Source organism: Salmo trutta, chromosome 3 (genome assembly GCF_901001165.1).
Source record: "Salmo trutta chromosome 3, fSalTru1.1, whole genome shotgun sequence".
NCBI lineage: Eukaryota > Metazoa > Chordata > Actinopteri > Salmoniformes > Salmonidae > Salmo > Salmo trutta.
The window spans coordinates 3,044,098-3,069,442 of NC_042959.1; the positions used below are offsets into that span (position 1 = coordinate 3,044,098).

The 25,345-nt window shown below is 42.9% G+C and overlaps 2 protein-coding genes and 1 non-coding gene across 9 annotated transcripts in view; 2 read left to right on the plus strand and 1 right to left on the minus strand.

The window, feature by feature from the left end:
* The window catches only part of LOC115166458 (RING finger protein 44), a 42,399-nt gene extending 25,044 nt beyond the window's left edge, over positions 1-17,355 (minus strand). Inside the window, exons 1-8 of one of the 7 annotated variants that reach the window (XM_029720371.1) lie at positions 16,997-17,355; positions 16,427-16,454; positions 9,974-10,051; positions 9,185-9,382; positions 8,160-8,391; positions 7,539-7,697; positions 6,180-6,356; positions 82-249 (exon numbers count right to left, since the gene is read on the minus strand). In XM_029720371.1, the coding sequence (XP_029576231.1) occupies positions 82-249; positions 6,180-6,356; positions 7,539-7,697; positions 8,160-8,391; positions 9,185-9,291 (843 nt within the window). In that variant the 5' untranslated portion in view covers positions 9,292-9,382; positions 9,974-10,051; positions 16,427-16,454; positions 16,997-17,355. Of the gene's footprint in view, positions 1-81; positions 250-6,179; positions 6,357-7,538; positions 7,698-8,159; positions 8,392-9,184; positions 9,383-9,973; positions 10,052-10,863; positions 11,120-16,426; positions 16,478-16,996 lie in introns of those variants that run through there. The other 6 variants (XM_029720366.1, XM_029720375.1, XM_029720385.1 and 3 more) reach the window with 6 other exon arrangements.
* trnaa-cgc (transfer RNA alanine (anticodon CGC)) lies at positions 11,896-11,971 on the plus strand. The gene has a single exon. It is a non-coding gene; the product is annotated as a tRNA-Ala (tRNA).
* A 56-nt stretch (positions 17,356-17,411) lies between the features above and the next one.
* Positions 17,412-25,345, plus strand: part of cdhr2 (cadherin related family member 2) — a 55,840-nt gene continuing 47,906 nt past the window's right edge. Inside the window, exon 1 of the mRNA XM_029720351.1 lies at positions 17,412-17,428. The gene's annotated coding sequence lies outside the window, so the exon portion shown is untranslated. The remainder of the gene's footprint in view (positions 17,429-25,345) is intronic.

Consider the following 25,345-nt stretch of genomic DNA (forward strand, 5'->3'; position numbering starts at 1 on the left):
TGAGGTAAAGCCTTACTGGGAAGGACAGGTGTGAGGTAAAGCCTTACCACTGGGAAGGGCAGGTGTGAGGTAAAGCCTTACCACTGGGAAGGGCATCTCTTGGTGCAGAGGCTCCTGAGGGAGGTACTGAAGGGGGACAGAGGGAGGCATCGCTGGTGGGTGGTGGTGACTCGAGGCAGGGTAAGAGAACGTTCTTAATGGATGCTGGTCCCCCCTGAGGTCCACTTCATTCTCTACCCTCTGGAGAGGCTGACCGACGGGGAGGGAAAGAAAGAAAACTAAAACAGTCAGTGATGGGTTTCATACATTCTAACTCCCGACTCATTCCTTTTTAATTAAAATGTGGATCAACTACTATACAGAAAGTACATTCAGAAAGTACCACTGAAAGCAAAATAAATATTTGGTTAATACATTCTAACTAAATCCTAGGCGACTCGTCACTTTTTTATTTTTTATTAACGTGGATCAACTTCTGTGTACAGTGAGGGAAAAAAGTATTTGATCCCCTGCTGATTTTGTACGTTTGCCCACTGACAAAGAAATGATCAGTCTATAATTTTAATGGTAGGTTTATTTGAACAGTTAGAGACAGAATAACAACAAAAAAATCCAGAAAAACACATGTCAAAAATGTTATAAATTGATTTGCAATTTAATGAGGGAAATAAGTATTTGACCCCCTCTCAATCAGAAAGATTTCTGGCTCCCAGGTGTCTTTTATACAGGTAACGAGCTGAGATTAGGAGCACACTCTTAAAGGGAGTGCTCCTAATCTCAGCTTGTTACCTGTATAAAAGACACCTGTCCGCAGAAGCAATCAATCAATCAGATTCCAAACTCTCCACCATGGCCAAGACCAAAGAGCTCTCCAAGGATGTCAGGGACAAGATTGTAGACCTACACAAGGCTGGAATGGGCTTCAAGACCATCGCCAAGCAGCTTGGTAAGAAGGTGACAACAGTTGGTGCGATTATTCGCAAATGGAAGAAACACAAAAGAACTGTCAATCTCCCTCGGCCTGGGGCTCCATGCAAGATCTCACCTCGTGGAGTTGCAATGATCATGAGAACGGTGAGGAATCAGCCCAGAACTACACGGGAGGATCTTGTCAATGATCTCAAGGCAGCTGGGACCATTGTCACCAAGAAAACAATTGGTAACACACTACGCCGTGAAGGACTGAAATCCTGCAGCGCACATAAACATGCCCGTCTGAAGTTTGAATCATTCAGATGTTCATTGGCAAAGGACAACTGGGTGAAAGTGTTGTGGTCAGATGAGACCAAAATGGAGCTCTTCGGCATCAACTCAACTCGCCGTGTTTGGAGGAGGAGGAATGCTGCCTATGACCCCAAGAACACCATCCCCACCCTCAAACATGGAGGTGGAAACATTATGCTTTGGGGGTGTTTTTCTGCTAAGGGGACAGGACAACTTCACCGCATCAAAGGGATGATGGACGGGGCCATGTACCGTCAAATCTTGGGTGAGAACCTCCTTCCCTCAGCTAGGGCATTGAAAATGGGTCGTGGATGGGTATTCCAGCATGACAATGACCCAAAACACACGGCCAAGGCAACAAAGGAGTGGCTCAAGAAGAAGCACATTAAGGTCCTGGAGTGGCCTAGCCAGTCTCCAGACCTTAATCCCATAGAAAATCTGTGGAGGGAGCTGAAGGTTCGAGTTGCCAAACGTCAGCCTCGAAACCTTAATGACTTGGAGAAGATCTGCAAAGAGGAGTGGGACAAAATCCCTCCTGAGATGTGTGAAAATCTGGTGGCCAACTACAAGAAACGTCTGACCTCTGTGATTGCCAACAAGGGTTTTGCCACCAAGTACTAAGTCATGTTTTGCAGAGGGGTCAAATACTTATATCCCTCATTAAAATGCAAATCATTTTATAACATTTTTGACATGTGTTTTTCTGGATTTTTGTTGTTGTTATTCTGTCTCTCACTGTTCAAATAAACCTACCATTAAAATTATAGACTGATCATTTCTTTGTCAGTGGGCAAACGTACAAAATCAGCAGGGGATCAAATACTTGTCCCCCTCACTGTATGTGTACTGGATGACGAGGTTATTCCAGTGTTATTCGTAACGGACATGATTCCGTCCTAAATGTTAACTCCATTCCTTACATCAGGCAAACTACCAGCTCCGGGAGGTAAAACAAAAAAATATATATAAATACTATTTTGGGTTGAAAAACTCTCCAGGCCACTCTTGAAGCTCTACAACTTGATATAAAGTATGTATAAATAGTAATGGACATACAGCGCCTTCAGAAAGTATTCAAACACCTTGACTTTTTTTTTCTTCCAAATATGTTACAGCCAGAATTAAACAATTATTAAATTGAGATTTTGTGTCACTGGTCTACACACAATACCCCATAAAATGTTAAAAGTAGAATTATGTTTTTAGAAGACAAAAAATAATAATTACAAAATGAAAAGCTGAAATGTGTTGAGTCTTGTTAAATAAGTTCAAGAGTAAACCCTGTCTTAACGAGTTACATAAGTCACACGGGACTCACTGTGTTCAATAACAGTGTTAAAGATGATGATTACCACACACATACAATTATCTGTAAGGTCCCCTCAGTCGAGCAGTGAATTTCAAAACAAAAACCTGGGAGGCTTTCCAATGCCTCGCAAAGAAGGAACCTATTGGTAGATGGGTAAAAAAAAAAAAAGCAGACATTGAATATCCCTTTGAGCATGGTGAAGTTATTAATTACACTTTGGATGGTGTATTAATACACTCAGTCACTACAAAGATACAGGAGTCCATCCTAACTCAGTTGCCGGAGAGGAAGGAAACCGCTCAGGGATTTCACCATGAGGACAATGATGACTGAAAAAAAATTCTAAAAAAATCTCCCAGTCAATACTGCACGACTCCAGCGCAAGGATTTCCGACCCCTCCCACCCCAGTCACCACCTCCACCAAAAATTCACCTCTGGCAGCGGTTTCAGGAATCTCATCCAAAAAGTTGACTCCCAGTTTGCCAAAAAGGCACCTGGATGATCATCAAGACTCTTGGAAGAATGTTCCATGGACAGACGAGTCAAAAATAATAACTTTTTGGACGACATGGGTCCACATTATGCCTGGCGAAAACCAAAACACTGCATTCCACAGTAAGAACCTTATACCAACGGTGAAGCATGGTAGTGGTAGTGTGATGGTTTGGGGGATGCTTTGCTGCCTCAGGACCTGGACGACTTGCCTTAATAGAATGGAACCATGAATTGTGCTCTGTATCAGTGAATTCTACAGGAGAATGTCAGGCCATCCGTCTGTGAGCTGAAGATGAAACGCAGCTGGGTCATGTAGCAAGACAATGATCCAAAGCACACAATAAAAACTGTACATTAAAAAAATAGTTAAAAAGCAACAAATTTGAAGTTTTGGAATGGCCTAGTTGTCACGTCCTGGCCAGTATAAGGGTTCATTAGTATTGTAGTTTGGTCAGGACGTGGCAGAGGGTATTTGTTTTATGTGGTTCAGGGTGGTGTGTTTGTTAAAAGGGTGTTTGAATAAGTATTCCGGGGTTTTTGGGCACTGTTTGGTTTTCATGTATTTCTATGTTTAGTCTAGTGTGTGTGGTTCTATGTTGAGTTAATTGGGGTTGGACTTCCAATTGAAGGCAGCTGTTTGGTGTTGCCTTTGATTGGAAGTCCTATATTAGTTGGGTGTGTTTGTCTTGTATTTTGTGGGAGATTGTTCTGTGTTTAGCCTTGTGCCTTACCAGACTGTTTTTTGTCGATCGTATTTCTGTTTGTTATTTTGGTGTTCATTTTGATAGTTAATAAAAGTCAAGATGAGCCTGCACGTACCTGCTGCGTTTTGGTCCTCCTTCACCGACGACAACCGTGACACTAGTCAAAGTCCAGACCTAATCCCAATTGAGATGTTTTGACAGGACTTGAAGAAACAAGCAGTTCATGCTTGAAAACGTCGCTAAGTTAAAGCAGTTCTGCATGGCAGAGTGGGCCAAAATTCCTCCACAGTGACGTGAGAGACTGATCAACAACAACCGGAAGCGTTTGGTTGTGGTCATTGCAGCTAAACGTGGCACAACCAGTCATTGAGTGTAAGGGAGCAATTACTTTTTCACACAAGGGAATTGGGTGTTGTATAACTTTGTTCATTAAATAAGTATAAATACATTTCTGTTATTTGTAAACTCTGCTACCCTTTATCTAATATTAGGGTTTTGGTTGAAGATCAGATAACATTCAGCATCAAAACTATGCATAAATAGAGAAAATCCCAATCCCAACATCACAGCCATATGTATACCCCCTGTACATCAACCATATACCCCCTGTACATCAACCATATACCCCCTGTACATCAACCATATACCCACTGTACATCATTTGTATATCTGCTCATTCTCTTACAGCTCTATGCTCACTCTACCTAGTTGCATATAACGTATGGAAACGTTGTTTAAACTGTCTGTATTGGGTCTCTAAATGTTGTCTATCACTAGCAGCACCATATCATTGAGTAAGTGTAAATGTATAAGGTGATTCTGAAACAGTTAGTGAGTTTAATGGCTGTGATAAGAGAAAACAGGATGGATCAACACTGTAGTTCCTCCTCAATACTAACCTAAATGACAGAGCGAAATGAAGGAAGACCGGTGGCTGCATCATGTTATGGGCATTGTCATCGGCAAGGAGAACATTTTTTTTTTTTTTTAAAGGATACAAAGAAACGGAATAGAGCTAAGCACAGGGAAAATCCTGGAGGAAAACCTGGTCCAGTCTGCTTTACAACAGACACTGGGAGATTAATTCACCTTTCAGCAGGACAATAACCAAAAACACAAGGCCAAATATACACTGGAGTTGCTTACCAAGACGACATTGAATGTTCCGGAGTGAACGAGTTACAGTTCTGACTTAATATCGGCTTGAAAATCTATGGAAAGACTTGAAAATAACTGTCTAGCATTGACCAACAACCAACTTGACAGAGATTGAAGAATCTTTTAAAGAATCATGTGCAAATATTGTACAATCCAGGTGTGCAAAGCTCTTTAGAGACGCTCAGCTGTAATCACTGCCAAAGGTGATTCTAATATGTATTGTCTCAGGGGTGTGAATACTTATGTAAATGAAATATTTCTGTATTTCATTTTCAATACATTTGCAAAAATGTCTAAAAACACGTTTTCACATTGTCATTATGGGGCATTGTGGGTAGATGTGTCAGAATACAATTCAATACATTTTGAATTCAGGCTATTACAACAAAACATGAAACAAGTCAAGTGGTATGAATACTTTCTGAAGGAACTGTATTTATTTTCAAGTAAGTGTCCATTTTTTGACCCACAAATTGATTTTGACAAACAAATCGTAAAAAAACATCTCGATGTGACCTTTCAGCCAAAACGTTTGCCCCCCCCCTCCTGCCTTAGTCCACTACTTCACTTCCTGTTGGTAGTAGTGAAGGACTAGCTAGCTAGCTACCTACTACAGAGTCCATGGACTGCAGTGACTTAGCTCCTACCATGGAAAAGCCAGAGACAGCAGCGAGACACCTTGAAGAGACCGTGCTGGCTGCCTGCTCCCTGGACTTCCTCTCCCTGCTAGCCTACCTTCCTCAGATGACCACTCAAGCCGTGATCTTTCTAATGACTGACCATCACCTTGGTTTTTCTAAATTTCATCTATTTTTTGTTGTTGTTAATCTAAAGCGCTTTGAGATTATTTTAATGAACGTACGTAATGAATAGCACAACTAAAATTTAATAAATTATTATTACTGTTGACCAGAAACCTATGGGCCCTGGTCTAAAGTAGTGCACTATATAGGGAATAGGGCCCTGGTCTAAAGTAGTGCACTATATAGGGAATAGGGCCCTGGTCTATAGTAGTGCACTATATAGGGAATAGGGCCCTGGTCTATAGTAGTGCACTATATAGGGAATAGGGCACTGGTCTAAAGTAGTGCACTATATAGGGAATAGGGCCCTGGTCTATAGTAGTGCACTATATAGGGAATAGGGCCCTGGACAAAGTTAGTGCACTATATAGAGAATAGGGCTCTGGTCTAAAGTAGTGCACTATATAGGGAATAGGGCTCTGGACAACAGTAGTGCACTATGTAGGGTGTAGGGAGCCATTTGGGACTCAGACGGGGGTACTCACCATGCGTGGGTGCTGCCTCTGGAGAGGGAGGAACTGGCTGAGAGGAGTAAGGTGAGGAGGCTGGTGGGATGGTGGCCCCGGGGGGTTTGGGTGCAATATAAAATGTTCACTGGAGATCAGGGGTGGGAAGGCTTGGTAAGACACTGGCAAATGCTGCATTGTACAGGCTTGGATGAGCTAGAAAAATAGAGAGAAAAAAAACAGACAGACAGATACATTGTTAATAACAAGAACGGTAGTAATAAAACGGTGGTTAACCATACAGAACAAGACTGGCAGGGCCGTCCTCAAGAAACCAATTCTACATCAGACAAAGCAGTAAAGAAATAAACATCTATGGATTCTAAAAGTAATCTATGATCTATGGGTATTACCAGCCATCTATGGCCTATTCTTACGCTACACCAACACACGAACAAGAGTGAATATGTCCATAGCTCAGATGCAATGACGTCAAGAATATTAGCAAATATCGTGTTGCTAAACAGCTTAACGAAGAAGCAGTGTCGGTAGGGGTGCGACAGTGAACACAACTGAAGTGATATGGTGTGTTGTTGGTAGTTGAATGGTGTGTTGGTAGTTGAATGGTGTGTGTGTTGGGGTCCCGTGTGGCTCAGTTGGTAGAGCATGGTGTTTGCAACGCCAGGGTTGTGGGTTCGATTCCCACGGGGGACCAGTACGGTGGGGGGAAAAAAAGAAAAAAAAATGAAATGTATGAATTCACTACTGTAAGTCGCTCTGAATAAGAGCGTCTGCTAAATGACTAAAATGTAAAAATGTGTGTTGGTAGTGGTATGACGGGTTGCTGAGGTATGTTAGCTAGTGTGGCTGGGGTGGTTATGGTGCGTAGGAAGCGGTGTATTAACAGTGGTTATGGTGCGTAGGAAGCGGTGTATTAACAGTGGGTATGGTGCGTAGGAAGCGGTGTATTAACAGTGGGTATGGTGCGTAGGAAGCGGTGTATTAACAGTGGGTAGGAAGCGGTGTATTAACAGTGGGTATGGTGCGTAGGAAGCGGTGTATTAACAGTGGGGTATGGTGCGTAGGAAGCGGTGTATTAACAGTGGGTATGGTGCGTAGGAAGCGGTGTATTAACAGTGGGTAGGAAGCGGTGTATTAACAGTGGGTATGGTGCGTAGGAAGCGGTGTATTAACAGTGGGGTATGGTGCGTAGGAAGCGGTGTATTAACAGTGGGGTATGGTGCGTAGGAAGCGGTGTATTAACAGTGGGGTATGGTGCGTAGGAAGCGGTGTATTAACAGTGGGTATGGTGCGTAGGAAGCAGTGTATTAACAGTGGTTATGGTGCGTTGCTGACATGGACGTCACTGATATTCCAGCTCTTCCTTTTCAAACTCACAGGAGGAGGAAGGCAGCAGAGCAGAGAGAGCTGTCCGCTGAACATTACCGAGCATGCTGGGAGCTGCTGACTGTTGCACCCTGGGAGAGGCTGCCCGGTGTGGATGGGGAAACCGTGCGTCGTCACCGTGGTAACAGTGTAAGAGATGGGAACGGATCCCTGGTGCAATATTAGTACAAGAGAGAAAACAGTGATTCAGTCCATTTTCCAAACAACTTCAAAAAGACAAAACGTAACACGTAGTCTCATTTTAAAGACTGTTGTGTGTATTATCTTTCCCCAAAGCTCACAGTATCATAAAAGCCTATCAGACGGCATAAATAACCCACATCTTAAACCAGTGTGAATTTCTAGTTTACTGGGCCACAACATTTTTATTTAACAATGCAAGTCAATTAAGAACAAATTCTTATTTACAATGACGGCTGACCGGGGAACAAGTTGGTTAACTGCCTTGTTCAACATACACTCTGAAAGTAAATGAAAGGAAAGTTGAACACTCTTCTCTAGTCTTTTCATTTCGATTGTGTTCCAAATGGTACCCTATTTAAGTGCAGTACTTTTAACCAGGGGCCCCAAAGGGAATAGGGTCCCCACTACTACAGAGGCGTAGCTACGTACCTGGTCGTGTAGCTCCACCATGATGGGGGTGTGTTGATGCTGAGGTGGGTGTGCGGCAGGGTGAAGCATGCGCGACGGTGCACTGGTATGGCTGTACTGTCTGGCCTCATCTAAAAGAACCTGCTGATGTTGCTGGGAGAAGAGAGGGTGGTGGAAATTCTCATCCTGTAGCAAGGCGTTGTGCAGTATAACCGGTCGGTCTCGACTCCCCCACTGTCGTCTCACTGGCGGGCTGCAGGAACACCAAGGTAAGCACACCATAAAACATTAGGCATAAAACAACAAGCATAACATGTATTTAAAAAAGAAAAAACAGAAAAGTGTATCCAATTATCTGTTTAGGATATACTTAAGATTGTCTTTAATGTAATGTTATTTATTTGACATTAAAACATGTTTATGAATATCACAAGTTGAGAGAACGTTAGTGGGGGGGGGGGGGGGAAGGTCCCTAAACAACAGCTAGGATCCAAAAGACATGACGGTCGCTTTTTTTGTATTTTTTGGTCTGGAACCTCAAGTAAGCAAACCGTGAAACATCCAGGATACCATGCATGGACAATTAACATGATCCGTTTGGGATATACTTAGACAATTGACATTCTTTTTCGATACAACACTCCATACAATTTTCTATGCATTTAAAAAAAAAAAAAAACATTTATTCTGCTTTCCTTCAGTTCATGTAAACTGTGAGACAGTAGTTTATCAAATACAGTCAAAGAAGTGATGTCAGGGCAGTTGGTCCTTGAATACAGCACAAATGATTCCTAAACCGTATGTAGTAGACCAGAACACACTATACAGGAAGTCTCAGAACGGACGGCCCATTATCCCAGGATGACAGTTGATTAAAAAAATATATATATATATTTTTTTTTTAAAGAGGGCGCGTGCTTCCCAAATGTCTCCCTATTCCCTTCACAGTGCACTACGTTTGACCAAAGCTCTATGGGTAGTGTTACTGTATAGGGAATAGGGTGCCATTTGGAACACGTCAATGTACTTAAGGGAGTAACTTTTACCTTCTCCTGAGGTGCACTGGGGTGTTGCAGGGCTCTCCTAGGAACCTCCTTTGGTTCAAGGGGGCTGTCGGTGGCCACCTATTCACTGCTATGTCCCATGGTCGCATTGGTGACGTCGTGGGGACCGACGAGTCACACTCTGGAAGAGGAGAGCAGCGGTGCTGGAGGCACTTGCGCCTTTTAACCTCTGTCTTTACCCTGTAAATAAAATACCATTAGCTACCCAACCACACTCACTAGCCTAGATATGCAAAACGGAGATTGATTTCAAATGTGTGTGTGTGTGTGTATATATCAAATCATTTCTGGGTAACAATTAAGTACCTTAGTGTAAGAGATTTCCAATAAAACTGGCAAAAATAACTATTTCTCAAGCAATAATTTAGCTAGGACTGTCTGGGAGGGTAAAACTGAAAACTAGCTGTTATTGACAGAGAGGTTTGGAAGTCTTTGTTATTTGGTCTATTAACCCAATTTAACACATGGTGATGTCACCATGCAAACCTGCAGATTACAAGGTCCTGTGCAGATTTTATTTACAACCAGCAATTATCAGGAAACAACATCTGATCAAATGGTTTCACACTTTTACAGTGTTCGTTTCGTCAGCTGTTGTACAATAGGAGAAGAAGAAGACACAGGAAAACAGAACATTGACTGCACCTTTAAGATGTAAAACATTTTCTATCAGACAAAACATTTTTTTTAAATACTACACTAACTAAGTCACTCTGGATAAGAGCATCTGCTAAATGACAAATGTATAACTACTGACTGTAGCAGCTATACCTGCAAGGTATTTACACAGGAAGCCCAATTCTAATGTTCACGTCAGATTTCTTCACAACAGATGTTTTCAGAGCTGATCTGATTGGTCCAACAAAAAAAATCTCTAAGTAAAACAGAAATAAAACACATTGGGCTGCCTGTATAAACGCAGCCAAATTTAAAGTCGTAAACAGGGGGCGCTGTAGCTAACAAACAAAACAAGGAAAGCCATGTGCTCAGGGACAAACAAAGCAACAACAAAAGGACAGAGGAGTTAGTTAGCTAAATAAATAGCGATAACATTTGTTTCACGTTTTAATGAGACAGACATGCAACGTTACACTTGTATTTTTATCAACAGTTGCATGGCTGATATTCCGTGATGCTAACGCATTTAGCATCAAAAAGCACAAAGGCATCGCTTGCAATGGACACAGGAGCTAGCTTAGCTGTTAGAAACCAAGATAGCCGTCCACTGTCAAACACATGTTTTGCAGTGTGCGTGTTGCACAAAAGAAGCAAGCTTATAAAATCATATATTTCGCAAATATGCAAGTTTTCAATATCTAAATGCATGAATTGAACACGATTAGCGAGATAGCTAACCTGCCTACAGTCACCTAGCTCGCTAATAAATGTTTTCCTTTTAGCTAACTGACCATGCTTAACTAGCTAGCTAGTTATTAAAGTGACTATGCATAGATAAGCAGATAGTTACCAAACGTTACCCTAACTTAATATTGGTTCATGTTCACAGGCTGTGTTATGCTAGCAGATAGCCTATTTGCTATCTAACGTTATTGCATAGTCCCATCCATCAGTCTAAAGAAATACAAGCTGGTATATTATTTTTTTCTCCCTAAATGACTGTTTCGTTTACATTGATTAATTAGTATAAATGTAATTGGCACCTTTCCTTTAGGCGTGTTATTGTTTTTGGATGAAGCCACTTCTCTTCTGTCCGACTGTTATAAACACCAATCACAAACTGAAGGCGACACCGAAACCAATTATGCTTTATAGCTACACTGTATCCCAAATTAACGATTCACATCCTGCTGGGGATAGCAATTCTTGATCACAAATACATACAAATAAATAAAATAAAAAAAACGTATAGGTCTGGTACAGACACAACTTTGATGCTCAACTAAATACAGCTTTTAAAACCTCTTGAGGATCCGCCCTTTTTTCCCCCCAATTTCCGCCTAAAATGACATCCCCAAATCTAACTGGCTGTAGCTCAGGCCCTGAAGCAAGGATATGCATATTCTTGGTACCATTTGAAAGGAAACACTTTGCGGTTTGTGGAAATGTGAAAGGAGTGTAGTAGAATATAACACAATAGATCTGGTAAAAGATAATACAAAGAAAAAAATAAACATATTTTTTTAAATGCAAGAGAAAGGCCATAATGTATTATTCCAGCCCAGGTGCAATTTAGATTTTGCCCACTAGATGGCATCAGTGTATGTGCACATGTTTAGACTGATCCAATGAACCATTGCATTAATGTTCCAAATGTTGTATCAAGACTGCCCAAATGTGCCTAATTTGTTTATTAATAACTTTTCATGTTCAAAATTGTGCACTCTCCTCAAACAATAGCATGGTATTCTTCCACAGTAATAGCTACTGTAAATTGGACAGTGCAGTTAGATTAACAAGAATTTAAGCTTTCTGCCAATACCAGATATGTCTATGTCCTGGGACATTTTCTTGTTACTTACAACCTCATGCTAATCGCATTAGCCTACGTTAGCTCAACCGTCCCGTGGAAGAGACACCGATGTTTTAAGAAGAAGTAGACCACAGGTGTCAAACATTTGGAATTCAACGAGGTCTGGAGGGCTGCACTGAAAATGTGTTTGATTTCCTCGCTGTCAAAATGTGCAAAAAAAAATTGTCCTCTATCCATTGTTTTGGGAATTTTCTGACTGTCTGGTCCCGTGTGGCTCAGTTGGTAGAGCATGGTGTTCGCAACGCCAGGGTTGTGGGTTCGATTCCCACGGGGGACCAGTACGGGATTTTTTTTTAATGAAATGTATGCATTCACTACTGTAAGTCGCTCTGGATAAGAGCGTCTGCTAAAATGTAAAAAATGTCTAGCTTTTATTTCGGTGATTACTAGCGAGTTGTACATGGTCAAGAAACAATGAATGTAGGTCGAATCTCATTTTTACAATGTTTCGATTTGGTTTTAGTGATTTCAAAAATCAAATAAGCTTTTATTTGTCACATGCCCCGAATTCAAACAGGTGAAATGCTTACTTACAGGCCCTTAACAAACAATGTAGTTAAGATAATTCTACAACAAAAAAGTAAGAGATAAAAACAAATAATTAAAGAGCAGCAGTAAATAACAATAGCGAGGCTATATACAGGGGGGTACAGGTACAGAGTCAATGTGGAGGCTATATACAGGGGGTACCGGTACAGAGTCAATGTGCGGTGTCGAGGTAATTGAGGTAATATGTACATGTAGGTAGAGTTATTAAAGTGACTATGCAAAGATAATAACAGAGAGTAGCAGCAGCGTAGAAGGGGGAGGGGGGGGGCAATGCAAATAGTCTGGGTAGCCATTTGATTAGCTGTTCAGGAGTCTTATGGCTTGGGGGTAAAAGCTGTTTAGAAGCCTCTTGGATGTAGACTTGGTGCTCCGGTACTGCTTGCCGTGCGGTAGCAGAGAGAACAGTCTATGACTAGGGTGGCTGGAGTCTGACAATTTTTAGGGCCTTGTGATGGCCCTTGTGATGTACTGGGCCGTACACACTACCATTTGTAGTGCCTTGCGGTCGGAGGCCGAGCAGTTGCCATACCAGGCAGTGATGCAACCCGTCAGGATGCTCTCGATGGTGCAGCTGTAAAACCTTTTGAGGATCTGAGGACCCATACCAAATCTTTTCAGTCTCCTGGGGGGGAATAGGTTTTGTCGTGCCCTCTTCACAATTGCCTTGGTGTGCTTGGACCATGTTAGTTTGTTGGTGATGTGGACACCAAGGAACTTGAAGCTCTCAACCTGCTCCACTACAGCCCCGTTGATGAGAATGGGGGCGTGCTCGGTCCTCCTTTTCCAGTAGTCCACAATCATCTCCTTTGTCTTGGTCATGTTGAGGGAGAGGTTGTTGTCCTTGTACCAGACGGTCAGGTCTCTGACCTCCTCCCTATAGGCTGTCTCATCGTTGTCGGTGATCAGGCTGTTGTGTCATCAGCAAACTTAATAATGGTGTTGGAGTCGTGCCTGGCCGTGCAGTCGTGAGGTGAACAGGGAGTACAGGAGGGGACTGAGCACGCACCCCTGAGGGGCCCCCATGTTGAGGATCAGCGTGGCAGATGTGTTGTTACCTACCCTTACCACCTGGGGGCGGCCCGTCAGGAAGTCCAGGATCCAGTTGCAGAGGGAGGTGTTTAGTCCCAGGGTCCATAGCTTAGTGATGAGCTTTGAGGGCACTATGGTGTTGAACGCTGAGCTGTAGTCAATGAATAGCATTCTCACATAAGTGTTCCTTTTGTCCAGGTGTGAAAGGGCAGTGTGGAGTGCAATAGAGATTGCATCATCTGTGGATCTGTTGGTGCGGTATGCAAATTGGAGTGGGTCTAGGGTTTCTGGGATAATGGTGTTGATGTGAGCCATGACCAGCCTTTCAAAGCACTTCATGGCTACAGACGTGAGTGCAACAGGTCGGTAGTCATTTAGGCAGGTTACCTTAGTGTTCTTGGGCACAGGGACTATGGTGGTCTGCTTGAAACATGTTGGTATTACAGACTCAGACAGGGAGAGGGTGAAAATGTCAGTGAAGACACTTGCCAGTTGGTCAGCGCATGCTCGGAGTACACGTCCTGGTAATCCGTCTGATCCTGTGGCCTTGTGAATGTTGACCTGTTTAAAGGTCTTACTCATATTGGCTGCGGAGAGCGTGATCACACAGTCGTCTGAAACAGCTGATGCTGTCATGCATGGTTCAGTGTTGCTTGCCTCGAAGCGAGCATAGAAGTTATTTAGCTTGTCTGGTAGGCTCGTGTCACTGGGCAGCTCTCGGCTGTGCTTTCCTTTGTAGTCTGTAATAGTTTGCAAGCCCTGCCACATCCAAGGAGCTTCAGAGCCGGTGTAGTGCGATTCGATCTTAGTCCTGTATTGACGCTTTGCCTGTTTGATGGTTCGTCGGAGGGCATAGCGGGATTTCTTATAAGTTCCGGGTTAGAGTCCCACTCCTTGAAAGCGGCAGCTCTACCCTTAAGCTCAGTGCGAATCTTGCCTGTAATCCTTGGCTTCTCGTTGGGATACGTACGAACGGTCCCTGTGGGGATGATGTCATTGATGCACTTATTGATGAAGCCAGTGACTGATGTGGTGTACTCCTCAATGCCATCGGATGAATCCCGGAACATATTCCAGTCTGTGCTAGCAAAACAGTCCTGTAGTTTAGCATCTGCTTCATCTGACCACTTTTTTTATGACTGAGTCACTGGTGCTTCCTGCTTTAGTTTTTGCTTGTAAGCAGGAATCAGGAGGAGGCGAGTTTGATAAGGACTCACCCCGTTCCTGTACCAAGGACCGAAGACAGCCTTTTAACAAAGTGACTTTTTAACATGTTTTGCATGTCTTAAATGTTTTACCTTTGTTAAATCATTTGTAATAAAAAGTATTTTTATTCATGGTTGTTTCTATTGTTTTTAACATGTATTTTTTAACAAATTTAAATGTAATATTCAAAATACTGTGTTTATGCTTTATTTATATGTGTATACAATAATGTGCAAAAATATATGAGCTGTTTTAAAGGAAATGCAACAATAAAACTTTTCCAAAAGAAAAAAAACATGCAGTCCACAGAGCTACTATCTGCTAGTACTCATTGCTAGTTAGTCATGTTAGCACACCCCGCTAGGCTAGTCATGTTAGCACGCCCCGCTAGGTTAGTCATGTTAGCACACCCCGCTAGGTTAGTCATGTTAGCACACCCTGCTAGGTTAGTCATGTTAGCACAACCCCGCTAGATTAGTCATGTTAGCACACCCTGCTAGGTTAGTCATGTTAGCACACCCTGCTAATTAGTCATGTTAGCACACCCCGCTAGGTTAGTCATGCTAGCACACCCTGCTAGGTTAGTCATGTTAGCACACCCTGCTAAGTTAGTCATGTTAGCACACCCCGCTAGGTTAGTCATGTTAGCACACCCCGCTAGGTTAGTCATGTTAGCACACCCTGCTAGGTTAGTCATGTTAGCACACCCTGCTAGGTTAGTCATGTTAGCACACCCTGCTAGGTTAGTCATGTTAGCACACCCTGCTAGGTTAGTCATGCTAGCACACCCTGCTAGGTTAGTCATGTTAGCACACCCTGCTAGGTTAGTCATGTTAGCACACCCCGCTAGGTTAGTCATGTTAGCACACCCTGCTAGGTTAGTCATGTTAGCACACCCTGCTAGTAGTCATGTTAGCACACCCCGCTAGGTTAGTCATGTTAGCACACCCTGCTAGTAGTCATGTTAGCACACCCCGCTAGGTTAGTCATGTTAGCACACCTTGCTAGCTAGTCATGTTAACACACCCTTCTAATTAGTCATGTTAGCACACCCCGCTAGTAGTCATGTTAGCACACCCTGCTAGTAGTCATGTTAGCACACCCCGCTAGGTTAGTCATGTTAGCACACCCTGCTAGTAGTCATGTTAGCACACCCTGCTAGTAGTCATGTTAGCACACCCTGCTAGTAGTCATGTTAGCACACCCTGCTAGTAGTCATGTTAGCACACCCCGCTAGGTTAGTCATGTTAGCACACCGTGCTAGCTAGTCATGTTAGCACACCGTGCTAGCTAGTCATGTTAGCACACCTTGCTAGCTAGTCATGTTAGCACACCTTGCTAGCTAGTCATGTTAACACACCTTGCTAGCTAGTCAGTAACATCAATCATAGATAGACAAGGTAAAAATCTGTTTTTCTGCCCCTGAACAAGGCAGTTAACCCACTGTTCCTAGGCTGTCATTAAAAATAAGAATTAGTTATTAACTGACTTGCCTAATTAAATAAAGGTAAAAACTAAAATAAATAAAAATGGAGCAAAACATTTGAATTTTCGAATCAGGGTAAGCCTACACAAAACACAGCGTTAATATTAAGTGTTTCTAGAATCCCCTATGGGAAAAATTAATGGTGGAAAAACTATTGGAACCATTTCCTTGTTTGACCGCTAGGTTTTATGGTTATTATGACTCACACTGTGGTACTCTAGAGAGAGAGAGGCTTGCTTGGTGTTAGCACATGCGCAGATCAAATACACAGTTGGAACGCCATTTAGGTTTTTTTTTACATGTCCTAATAATTCGAAAGATTGATCAAGTGTTTTAATCGGCGGTATGTTTACTTCCGATTTTTGACCTTACACGGATTAAGATACACAGAGTAAGGTGTTTACATGACTATTACATAATCACTTTAATATCGAATTATTACTGTGCATGTAAAAGTACTCACTATAGTGGTCCTTGCACAGGATATTTATCTGTGGAATAAAGTGAAATGGGCCTGTAACGGGAGGGACAGACATTGAGAATTGCCTAATCCAAATAAATAAAGTATTATTATTTTTTTTTTAAAGTCTATTGATCCAGCATACATATATTTTGCCCAGATAAAATTACATCATGGATTATGTCTGAGCATCTGCACGTCAGGCCTGGCTGTCTGATTGCTTCACTGCAGGTAAAAACACTGCAATGTTGCAGACGGTTATATTCATATAAGCGGGGAAGGAGAGCAATGCATCCTTATTGGGATGTCCTAACCATCTTTGACTGGACATAACACCGGTTCGTGAAGTGGGAGATAACGGGGGTCTATCCTTACGTTTCCTATGCGGAATGTAAACATTACTCTCTCCTAGCGAAATACAAAACAAGGAGGGGCTCAAGGCAGACTGGGGGAAAAGACAGACAGCGAAACCCAACGCAATCCCTGGAAAAACTGTGACCCAGCCAGCTAGCACGCAAACAGGAACAGAAAAATCTATGCAAACTGTCTAGACAACGTGATAAATATCGTTACCTGATTGTTAATTAGCAAGCATTTGATTTAATGATACTTCTTGTAATCCTTCACATCTCGTTCATATTTTCGGTGCGGCATTGTCGTCAGCTGTTCCTATGTGGAACATTCCGTGGATTTCACCACTATTGTAAAGAAAGGTACATACATTATACCTTGTAGTACACAAAACACCTGAAACCAACACCCTACGCGGGATTTATGACTAGACGCCGCCAAATTGTAATCATAATATAGTCCAGTTGATTGTACATGGCTGGTAGAGCACCCTGACACTTGTTTTTGGGGGTTCGCAGTAAACGTTTTACCCCCATTTGGGCGCATATGAGAGAGCGCCCTCCATCCTGTCTGCTTTACCGTAATGACGGTATGACTGGGACAGACGAATATCCCCAATGTCATGTGTCGGCTGTCAAGATCACTTGTCTAGAAGTAGGTCAATATCCTCATATCTAATGGATTTTTGACTTTATATGCTCCTTTGTTTTAGTTTGTATCAATGCAATTTCACTATCAGCTACACGATGGTTATTAGTATCTTTCGAAGAATGTTGTAGAATACCCCCTGTAGTATTACGCTACACTACACCCAACGGAGATGGTCGGGACTAGGAACCACACTTAGCCTTGTCTGAGACGAAACCTGAAGATTTTAGGCTGGTTTCCCAAGGGAATGTCTAGGTTTTTGCTCATTTGAGGGCAAACAGTCAGGTGGCTCACAAAGGAGATCCAGGGTTCGTCATCGGTTTGCGACACAGTGTGTGCTTTTGACTTCTGCCTCCCTCTAGTGGAAAAGCAGCTATTCACTTTGTCTTTCATCTGCTCATCTCAATAAGGACTTGTGTGAGATGACGTAAAATATTATTCATAAAAGTCCTTTTATATGTATATATATATATATATATATTATTTGTTACTTTTTTTAATCCAGGAAGTCCCATTGAGGTCAGAAGACAAGAGGCACATGATCATGAACAGATAGGCCTGTTGATCTAAAGCCTTATATTCCATAGTTATAACTGTAGGTTATATATAGAATGAATCGGTTAGTCAAACAATTAGTTTTACAAACCAAATGATTCGTTACATTTAGATGTAGATTAAGTAAATACAAATACAGTATACGGATCATATTGTAGCCATGACGATATGGTTTAGTCTCTGGAAATGCTTAAAGTCAGCTAAATAAGATGACTAGCAGCAGCAGTTAAGTAATGATAGTGACTGTCTATTTCAGTCCACGTGGAACATCACAAAGCTGACCTTTGGACTCTTATTGAACAAACTGATCCTGACTATAGATCTGCCATGTACAGCAGTAATAAAACAGCTAACTGTGGAATTGATACACCCTCAGTTGTTAATCTCTTTCCTACGCCCGTCTAAGATCCCACCCTGTGAGACACGTTCGTTATAACTCATCACTGATCGATCTCTCTCTCTCTCTCTCTCTCTCTCGCTCTCTCTCTCTCTCTCGCTCGCTCTAAAGGGCTTTATTTGTCACGGCTGTTCAAATGATCGGACCAAAATGCAGCGTCGGTTTCGTTCCACATATTTATTGGATAGTGAAACTTAATGCGATACAAAACAACAAACAACAAACAAACAAACAAACAACAAACCGTGACGCAGGAGGAACAAACACACTCACAAAATATAATCACCCTCAAAAAACACAAGTGGGACAAACATCAACTTAAATATGACCTCCAATTAGAGACAACGACAACCTGCTGCCTCTAATTGGAGATCATACCAAACAAAACCAACATAAAAATACAAAACTAGAAACTGAACATAGAAATACAAAAATGGACAAACACCCCATGTCACGCCCTGACCTACTCTACCATAGAAAATAACAACTTACTATGGTCAGGACGTGAAATTATTGGCATGGGAAACATGTTTACATTGCCAAAACAAGTGAAACAAACAATAAATAAAAGTGAAAAGACACAAAATTGAACAGTAGATATTGAACAGTAGATATTGAACAGTAGATATTGAACAGTAGATATTGAACAGTAGATATTGCACTCAAAAAAAAGGTTTAAAAAAGATAGACTTTTCCAGTGTCATATGATCAGCTACGTAAAGTGTTTCAGCAATGTGCAAATAGTCGCAGTACAAATATACACCGAATTTATACGTTTCTACGTGGAATTTTCTATGCTATTTCAACGTATACACAGAGTTCTGATGATTATGTTGAAATTAGATTGATGTAACAATCTGTTAGTCAGGTTAAGTCAATGTATTTAAGTTAAAGTTTTACCCTAATTTCAATGTTTACAACATCGGTAGAAATTAGATGAAAACAATTCTGGTTGATGGTAACTTTTTTTTTCAAATCCAATGTATTTTCCATATTGGTTTCATGTCACAATACATTGACAAATAACGTTGAAACAACGTTGATTCAACCAGTGTGTTGGACAATCAGAAAACTCCAATAGATTTAATTGCTTCTTGACGCGTATGTTTAATTTGACTGGAATTTTGTCGTTTTATTGCATAATTACCGCTTTGCTTTGCTAATCCAGCCCTTGATATCATTACTGAAAACATTCGCCACCTGACTACAGTATCTAGGGAGGGGAGAGGCGACCTATGTTAAACAAGTCATAAACCAAAGTCTAAGAGGACGAGATTAGAGGAGAATGACTTGATTCCTGCTATATAATATAATTAATCCAGGACATTCTACTTTTTACCGAAATGGTTTGACTCTGTGCCACGAAATGACTAAGCATATTCAAAGTTAAATTGGTTAACTTCTCAATGTAGTGTGTGTGTGTTGTGTGTGTGTGTGTGTGTGTGTGTGTGCGTGCGTGCGTGCGTGCGTGCGTGCGTGCGTGTGTGTGTGTGTGTGTGTGTGTGTGTGTGTGTGTGTGCGTGTGTGTGTGTATCCTTCAGAAGTTGGTCATTTATATATGGGGCTTGGGTTGAGGATATTTTGGGGCTTTTCATCCACACTGTGCACCCACTCCCCCTTCTGCAGTCCCAAATCACAGCCTTTTCCATATAGTACACTACTTTTAACCAGGGCCCAGAATAAGGGGACTCCAGAGTGTTTCAGACTATATTCCATACACACAGTAAACTGGGAAGAGACAGATAGATTACCTTCCCATGTAAACAAAAGGGTAACAAATCCCCCCTTCCCTGTAAACTGTTGATTAGCCTTGTTAAGAGGCTAACAAATCCCCCTTTCTGTAAGTTGTTGATTGATTAGCCTTGTTAAGATGGTAACAAATCCCCCTTTCTGTAAGTTGTTGATTGATTAGCCTTGTTAAGAGGGTAACAAATCCCCTTTCTGTAAGTTGTTGATTGATTAGCCTTGTTAAGAGGGTAACAAATTCAAAGACCCCCCCCCCCCCCAAGTTTAAACCTTCTCCCAAACTCAGAGACTGTCTGAAATGGCACCCTCTTCCCTATATAGGTCACTATAGCAACGGTTCCCAACCTTTTCTGTTCCTGGGACTCCCAAAATCTGATGGGGCACAAGGTACGTGAGGATGGCTGGGGTTGGTCCACAGGGGGGCAGGCCCTTCGTCTGGAAGTTGGAGAATTTAGCATTTTTACAAAACCCCTGAAACAGCTTTTTTCCTGCAATCTACAGACATAGTCATTATGAAAAATTCTAGGTCAAAAGTACAGTGCCTTCGGAAACTATTCAGACCCCTTGACTTTTTCCGCATTTTGTTACGGTACAGCCTTATTCTAAAAATGATTAAATTGTTTATTTTCCTCATCATTCTACACACAATACCTCATAATGACAAAGCCCAAAAATGTTTTTTAGACATTTTTGCAAATGTATTAAAAACAAAACCCAGAAATATCACATTTACATAAGTATTCAGAACCTTTAACTCAGTACTTTGTTGAATCACCTTTGGCAGCGATTACAGCCTCGAGTCTTCTTGGGTATGACGCTACAAGCTTGGCACACCTGTATTTGGGAAGTTTCTCCCATTCTTCTCTGTCGATCCTCTCAAGCTCTGTCAGGTTGGATGGGGAGAGTCTCTGCACAGCTATTTTCAGGTCTCTCTAGAGATGTTCTATCGGGTTCAAGTCCGGGCTCTGGCTGGGCCACTCAAGGACATTCAGAGACTTGTCCTGAAGCCACTCCTGCATTGTCTTGGCTGTATGCTTAGGGTCGTTGTCCTGTTGGAAGGTGAACCTTCACCCCAGTCTGAGGTCCTGAGCGCTCTGGAGCAGGTTTTCATCAAGGATCTCTCTGTACTTTGCTCCGTTCATCTTTCCCTCGATCCTGACCAGTCTCTCTTCTCTGCCGCTGAAAAACATCCCCATAGGATGATGCTGCCACCACCATGCTTCACCGTAAGGATGGTGCCATGCTTCCTCCAGATGTGACGCTTGGCATTCAGGCCAAAGAGTTCAATCTTGGTTTCATCAGACCAGATAATCTTGTTTTTCATGGTCTGAGAGTCTTTAGGTGCCTTTTGGCAAACTCCAAGTGGGCTGTCATGTGCCTTTTACTGTGGAGTTGCTTCCGTCTAGCCACTCAAATCAAATCAAAGGCCTGATTAGTGGAGTGCTGCAGAGATGGATGTCCTTCTGGAAGGTTCTCCCATCTCCACAGAGGAACTCTAGAGCTCTGTCAGAGTGACCATCAGGTTCTTGGTCACCTCCCTGACCAAGACCCTTCTCCCCCGATTGCTCAGTTTGGCCGGGCGTCCAGCTCTAGGAAGAGTCTTGGTGGTTCCAAACTTCTTCCATTTAAGAATGATGGAGGCCACTGTGTTCTTTGGGACCTTCAATGCTACACAAATGTTTTGGTACCCTTCCCCAGACCTTTGCCTCGACACAATCCTGTCTCGGAGCTCTACGGACAATTCCTTCGACCTCATGGCTTGGTTTTTGCTCTGACATTTGCTGTCAATTGTGGGACCTTATATAGACAGGTGTGTCACAGGTGGACTCCAATCAAGTTGTAGAAATGGATGATAAATGGACACAGGATGCACCAGAGCTCAATGTCGAGTCTCATAGAAAGGGGTCTGAATACTTACTTAAGTAAGTAATTTCTGTTTTTTTTATTTTTAATAAAATTGCAAAAAAAAAAAAATTAAAAACTGTTTTTGCTTTGTCATTATGGGGTATTGTGTGTAGATTGCTGACTATATATTTTTACTTAATCAATTTTAGAATAACATAACAAAGTGTGGAAACATAACAAAAAGAGGTCTGTATCCTCCTGAATGTTTTTTTTTAAGAATCAAAATATGCTTCTCTGCATCTCTGTTAAAATCTGGTTAAAATATTTAAAAGGGATGTAAGTCTTATTCAGTACATTTAGTAATTACTTGCTTTTCTAAAGTCTCCCAACCTTGCTAGCAGGCATACCAGATAAGATAGTTAGACAAGCTAGCTATTCTAACTTGGTCGATGGCCTGAAATGGCTTCTTGGCAGCTAGTTATGAGGATGGGAGATTGGGAACCGATCTGGGCTAGCTAAAGCCAACATCGTAAAATTGCTAAGGGGCTAGTAGTGTTTACATTTTTTAAAATAATTTTATATATTTTACAACATATCACGTGCCCCTGTGCCCCCTATGGGCATGACAGTGCTTGAGGACAATCATTTTTGGAGTCGCATATCTTCTTTAACCAAAAATATCTTGGCACTTATATTTAGTCCATTTTAGCAGTGAATCAAATTCCTAATATAAACAATTCGCATTGTGAAAAGTTTATATATTTGTGTGAAATTGCAAATTAAATGTTAAAATACAAATTCAAAAACAACTAAATGGGGACCACCTGCAGACTACAGGATGAAAACCACTGCATTATCGAGAATAAGTTGTCAGATGCAACCAGAGTCTAAGTGAGCGATAAGGCCCGAGGAGGGTGTGGTATATGGCCAATATACCACGGCTAAGGGCTGTTCTTAGACACGACGCAATGCAGAGTGCCTGGACACAGCCCTTAGCCGTGGTATATTGGCCATATACCACAAACCCCAGAGAGGCCTTTTTACTATTTTAAACTGGTTACCAACGTAACTAGAACAGTAAAAATAAACCCATGGTATACGGTCTGATATACCATGGCTGTCAGCCAATCAGCTTGCAGGGCTCGATCCCACCCAGTTTATAATGGTCTTTTCAGAATGTGGATATGGACTTGAAGGAATAATCAGAACCTTCCTGATCTGATGATCTATCAAAAGTTAAACCGATGTTTTAGCGTTAAGAGTTTTGATGCAGTGTTAAGATGGACCTCCTGATTAGAGGTCTTCATTCTGAAATAGACCTGATGTGAACCCGAGACCAGTACCGTATAACTAGACCCGTATAGACCTGGTTGTATACAGACCCGGTCCGATCCAAGGGAAGCAGCAGAAAAGTCATTTGTGAAGCTACGTTATTAAATGGAGCTGATAAATTGCGAGCCGCTCTAGCAGATGGGGGGAGGAGCCGCTCTAGCAGACGGGGGGAGGGGCCGCTCTAGCCGGTGGGGGGAGGAGCCTCTCTAGCAGGTGGCGGGAGGGGCCGCTCTAGCAGGTGGAGGGAGGAGCCACTCTAGCAGGCGGGGGGAGGAGCCGCTCTAGCAGACGGGGGGAGGAGCCGCTCTAGCAGGTGTGGGGGAGGAGCCGCTCTAGCAGGCGGGGGGAGGAGCCGCTCTAGCAGACGGGGGGAGGAGCCACTCTAGCAGGCGGGGGAGGAGCCACTCTAGCAGGCGGGGGGAGGGGCCGCTCTAGCAGACGGGGGGAGGAGCCGCTCTAGCAGACGGGGGGAGGAGCCACTCTAGCAGGCGGGGGAGGAGCCACTCTAGCAGGCGGGGGAGGAGCCGCTCTAGCAGACGGGGGGAGGAGCCACTCTAGCAGGCGGGGGGAGGAGCCTCTCTAAAAGGCGGGGGGAGGAGCCACTCTAAAAGGCGGGGGGAGGAGCCACTCTAGCAGGCGGGGGGAGGAGCCTCTCTAGCAGACGGGGGGAGGAGCCACTCTAGCAGGCGGGGTGAGGAGCCTCTCTAGCAGACGGGGGGAGGAGCCACTCTAGCAGGCGGGGGGAGGGGCGGTACTGAGGAGGGAGGGAGAGACAAGAGGCAACAACCAACCAAGCCGACATGCGCTACAGTTGAGTAATATCTGCCATAGCTAGGTTATTTATGATCAAACCAGGAGAAGCTAGTTAAGCTGGCTAACGCAGTGCGTACACAACAACTCCAACCATGTTATTAAGTAGCAGCCTACCTGTTGCCTCTCGGACGTTGTAGCCTATCCTTCTCCTTAAACTTTTAATTGAGTCATTATAATTCCATCTTCCATTAATCAGATATCTCCTAACGTTTCCATCTTCCATTAATCAGATATCTCCTAACGTTTCCATCTTCCATTAATCAGATATCTCCTAACGTTTCCATCTTCCATTAATCAGATATCTCCTAACGTTTCCATCTTCCATTAATCAGATATCTCCTAACGTTTCCATCTTCCATTAATCAGATATCTCCTAACGTTTGTCCCATGGAGGCTGTAAGACTGTAACCTATTGCCGCGGTGATGACTTCTGATTGGCCAACGACAAGCTACACGTTCCATGCTTCCAAAGCAAGATCAGCAGCATGAATTGTCACATTTGTCTCTCTCTCTCTGTTGCAGCAGTCGTGTTCGGATCTGTATGGGTCCTTCCGAACAAGTCAGTTAAATTTACACATACCCGAGACCCGTAAAAATCACAGACCCGTAAAAATCACATCAGATCCAACACAGACCTCTGACCTTATTTAGAATTCTGGTTCCGGACCTCGGGTCTCGGGTATTCGGGTATTCGGGTCTCGTGTGTTCGGGTATTCGGGTCTCTGGTATTCGGGTATTCGGGTCTCTGGTATTCGGGTATTCGGGTCTCGGGTCTCGGGTATTCGGGTCTCGGGTATTCGGGTCTCTGGTATTCGGGTCTCTGGTATTCGGGTATTCGGGGATTCGGGTATTCGGGTCTCGGGTATTCGGGTATTCGGGTCTCTGGTATTCGGGTATTCGGGTCTCTGGTATTCGGGTATTCGGGTCTCGGGTCTCGGGTATTCGGGTCTCGGGTATTCGGGTCTCTGGTATTCGGGTCTCTGGTATTCGGGTATTCGGGTCTCGGGTATTCGGGTATTCGGGTCTCGGGTATTCGGGTCTCTGGTATTCGGGTATTCGGGTCTCTGGTATTCGGGTATTCGGGTATTCGGGTATTCGGGTCTCGGGTATTCGGGTATTCGGGTACAGGTGGATCCGTGAAGACCTCTACTCCTGATAACCATTTGATGGTTTTTAGGAAAACAAAGTACAGTTGTACGCTACTTAGATTACGTCCCAAATGTCACCCTAAGTAG